At 38.5% G+C, this 4,483-nt stretch overlaps 1 protein-coding gene across 1 annotated transcript; it reads left to right on the top strand.

Annotated features, from left to right (window-relative positions):
• The first annotated feature begins 1,730 nt into the window (after positions 1 to 1,730).
• On the top strand, positions 1,731 to 3,284 carry LOC103717368 (NADP-specific glutamate dehydrogenase). The gene has a single exon (XM_008805722.5). It carries the CDS (start codon positions 2,372 to 2,374, stop codon positions 3,182 to 3,184), a length of 813 nt encoding a protein of 270 aa, XP_008803944.3. The 5' UTR covers positions 1,731 to 2,371; the 3' UTR covers positions 3,185 to 3,284.
• The last annotated feature ends 1,199 nt before the right edge of the window (positions 3,285 to 4,483 follow it).

Below are 4,483 nucleotides of genomic sequence, written 5' to 3'. Positions count from 1 at the left end.
TTCCATTATATTTTTTTCTCATAGTCTTAATAAATAATTATTTTAAATGAAAAAGAAACTGCTGCCTTTTGCAATAATATCCCTGAAAAAAATTTAACATTCAATTTTACAATTTAAAGAGCACTTGCATAATTTTTTTTTGGTGGTACTAATACAAGAGGGCAATAAGATTATTGTGCATTTAAAACAATTATTTATTAACATCATCAACCAAAAATCTAACAGAAGGAGTGTCCTTACAGCAAAAAGGGAAGGTTCAAGGGGTATATGTACAAATTCTAATTTTTCAAGAGTAAATATGCAATAAGCTATATGTGCAAGGGTGCATATACAAAAAGCTCAATATACAATATAATGCAGCAATTCAAGGTTGTAAATATTCAAAGTCATCTAAAGTAGATTAGATGATTTGATGGCTTCATAATTCACGCATCCTATTAGTATATCAACAAAAGATTGAAAACTTTATATACATAAGAAGAGAAAAAAGAATTTATCTAGTTTGGCAAAATCAAATGATCATACAATGTGAATCCAACGAAAACATAGCTTAATTTACAATGGGCCTTCTTTATCTTGAATTTTTATCTCATTTTCTCTTCATGACATAGGTCTTCTGCTCATAAAATACCTATTTTGCATATATACTCTTTTTTTTAATATATGTACCCGTACAATTTAATGCTATTAAAAATTAAATAATTTAAATTTAAAATAACTAAAATACTCTTATAGGTAGATGCACAAAAAAAAAATAAGAATACATATGCAAATAGCAACTTTGCAAAGGTATTCGTACAATTACGCATGTTTAGGAGGGTGTACACTTAAAAAAATCTAATAAAAATAATCAAAATCTAATAGAGATAATTTAGTTGTTCTTAATAAAAAAGATGCAAAAATAAAATTAATATTATCATATCACATGATCTCATATTAATATCAATTCTTATAGAATGAATCATGTTGCTTTTATGAAATTCTCGCCTCAAAAACAAATAACAACTCAACATTTACAAATCACTTAAAAATATTTTACTAATCTAAACATCTATATTTAATTTAAATTTGATATACTTTTAATCTTTTACAAATAATAAAAAATATACTAAAATAATAATAATTATATTAAAATCAAATAGAGAATAGAATTACTAAAATGATCATTTAATATTCTAGCTCGACTGAGTTATGATTTTAAAAAAAAATTGACAATATGGCTCAATCTTTTTTTGAGTTATCGATCTAACAGAATCATAAAAAACTTAGCAAGTTCCAACAGAGTTTTAATTTTTTTAATTAATTTTTTAAAAATATATATCTTTCTAAATATGAAAAATTGCATGAATACTCTTATAAATTTGCTAGTTATTTGTATACCTTTATTTTTTTTTTGCATATCTATCTATAAGGATATTTCAGTTATTTTATTTTAAACCGTCTATTTTTAACAAGATTAGATGGTACGAATATGTGTGCAATATATATATATAATAATTTTACAAAAATATTTATCTATAAGGATAATTTCTTTATATATATAATAATTTTTGAAAAATACATGTAAAGTTAACTATATTACAAATACATATGCATGTATCTATTCATGCAAATAATATATATTAATTAATTGCATTATAGTTGCTATTCAATGGTGCCCATAAAATTTTAAAAAAAAAATAGTACAAAAGAAACGAGAAAAACACATGATTCTTCTAAATAAATTTTTTAATATAATGAGCCGCATAAAATGTTATTCATTCAGCAAGTATGAAACTAGCATCACTTGATTTCTCAAGTTATATACTCATAGCGCTCCAAAAGATAAGGTTTCCGCACCGAACGAAGTCAATCCTTACCCACCCATGCGGAAACGGCCGGATCACGGGTTCACACCGTGACAAACCTCCCCTAAATTCGCCGTCCAAACACCATACACGAGGTAGGACCCACCTAATAAAACACACGTAATCAGATTATACGGTATCCGCTAAAACAAGCCAACCATGCGAAACATCTGACCACGCGGGATCCATCTGTAGGAAACGTCACCAAACCGAGGCTCCTCCGACGACGCTTCGCTACCTTCCAAATACCCCGCCGCCCTCCATTCCATCCATGACACGCGTCCAATTCCTCCACGTTCGCACCGAAACCGTGTGCCGTGCGCACGCCTTCGTCCCCTGTTTCCGGTGGGAACGTAGCCGGAAAAAGGAAATCAGTGGGTATTTCCTAATAATTTATCGTCTTTTCTCGAAGCCCCCGGTTTTGCCTTCCCAAAACCGTCTCCCTTCCTCTAATAAATTATGGTCCCTCTGCCTCTCTCGAACCCTAGCTTCACTGAGGGGGGAAAAAAGAAACTAAAGAGAAGATGTGCCGCTCGACCACTGAGCTCGCCGATCTCTTCCCCAATCCGAAGGAGCGCGGCCGCCTCAAGATCCGGGCCTTCTACCTCCGCCTTTCCCTCGCCGCCGCCTCCGTGGGCCACCGCAAGGCGCTGCCTCAAACGCTGACGCTGGTCTACATTCCGAGGATCAATGAGGATTTGATCGAGGTCAATGATGCCAGGATCCGGGCGGACGCGACGGCGATCGTGGCGCTGCACCGGGTGCGGTCCGGGAAGCCGGCAGAAGAGGTGGCGTACGCGAGCAATGACCGGGTGCGGGCCGGGGAGGGGCTGCGGTTCGAGGCGTATGTCGGCGCGGAAAAGGCTCTGAAAGGGGTGTTCCGGCGGGTCGGCGGCGTCGGGTGTTGGAGAATGGAGTGCCGGTGGGCGGCGGAGGCGGAGATGGGGGTGGCGGCGGCGGAGGTGTGGGTGGCCGGGGAAAATGGGGTGATAATGAGGGAGAAGGTGGAGATGAGGTCGCCGATGGCGGGGCCGAGGAGGAGTAGGAGGCGGAGGGGGTTCTGTTCGAAGCTGGAGGACATACCGGAGGAAATGGACGGCTGCGATTGCTTTGATTGTGAAGAAGTGGAGGGGTGGGAGGTGGTGGAATCGGACGGTGCGGAGTCTGGGGAGGGGGAGGAAATGAAGGGTGGGGATGGGTTAGAGATGGAAGGGGTGAGGTGGGCAGTGGATTTGGGGATTTGGGTTGTGTGTTTGGGGGTGGGGTTGTTGGTCTCCACGGCTTCTCGGAAAGCTGGGAGGAGGAAAAGCTTAATCAGGAGCCCTTTTTCCTTTTAAAGATTTTTATTCAGATGAGTCGCAAAGCGTCTTTTTAGAAAAGTTTTTTAACAATTTTGTACGCTAACTATCTTAATAATGAGTCGCAAAGCATGTACATGTTTCTGTCCAATTTTCATTTTTCTTCTCCAGTCAGCAGCCAATTTAGTTTGTTCTCCTCCAAGAAGAGCCGCAAGAATGTTAAAAAGGAAGAATTTTTCTTGAAAATAATAAAATTTCGTCTTGATTCAATCTTATAAAAAGTTGGCCCAAAACCTGTGATCTCTTCCCTTCACTTGATCCTACCGGTCGGTGCATTTTGACTTAAATGAAAATGTCATATCAACACATATAATGTGTTCCCAACTTTTTCGTTAAGAAAAAAAATTTCGTCTGAACTCCATCGTTCCTTTCGTGCTAAATTAGATCAGCAACTACACATGCAGCACAGCGCCTAAAACCAGCGTGTATTTGTGTAAGCTATCAGTCTGGTTTCCAATCCGAGTGTATGATGGTTGCCGTGTCCAACCTATTATATGAACTATTTCCTGCGATAGTCCCCATTTTTATCTCCAACTTAGCTCGTGATGGTGTCATGACATTTTTAGACAAGAATCTTGTAGCAAACTTGCATGGACTCTAGCCTAGTCAAATTCAGTTCGACTACTTGGTACTGTTTAGTTTTCACCAGTAGGTTTAACATATAGCAAATGGGCTATTAAGTTAAAAGAGTGTGCATTTCTGACAAGCCCCTACTTTTCTACTGTTTTGCGAGTCAGTAAGGTGGAGTAGGCTTAGATCTGCGTTTCCCCTCATTCTGGCCTGACCTCGATCGCTTGCTTAAACACATCAGGCCCGAGCCCAGCTAATTCCTGTGCTTTATTTTTAGCTGGGATCTGGGCTTCTTCATGTGCGCCCAAATTATGAGCAGAAGCCTGGTTTTGTATTTCTAAAAAGGAAACTCTTTTCCATTTCTGCTGAGGCTTGCTATACGAAAGCCCAATTAATCTTCCATGGTCTCCCAACTAACTAAAGTCGTAGAATGTCCAAATCTAACTCCAATAGCATCATGTTCGAGCATTTGCTTTTCTCTGGAAGCCAATACCAGAAAAAAAGCAAACAGGATGATTTCGCTGCAAGTTCTCCATGCCTGCAATATGAGATGATAGTAGTATTAACATTCACTACGTATTGACCAAAGTAAATATTATGCTTAAACAATATTTTATGTGGGCTTATGGAAAGGGCGTATGGGATCTAATGTTCCCACAACATGGCACTACCCCAGTTTTCCTAGATAGTACTTGTTGCCGCTAAAAA

Source organism: Phoenix dactylifera, chromosome 3 (genome assembly GCF_051530095.1).
Source record: "Phoenix dactylifera cultivar Ajwa chromosome 3, Ajwa_hap1_PhDact_Kaust_v1.1, whole genome shotgun sequence".
In the NCBI taxonomy this organism is placed as follows: domain Eukaryota; kingdom Viridiplantae; phylum Streptophyta; class Magnoliopsida; order Arecales; family Arecaceae; genus Phoenix; species Phoenix dactylifera.
Note: the sequence above shows the minus strand (reverse complement) of the source record. Positions and strands in the feature narration are given on the sequence as shown.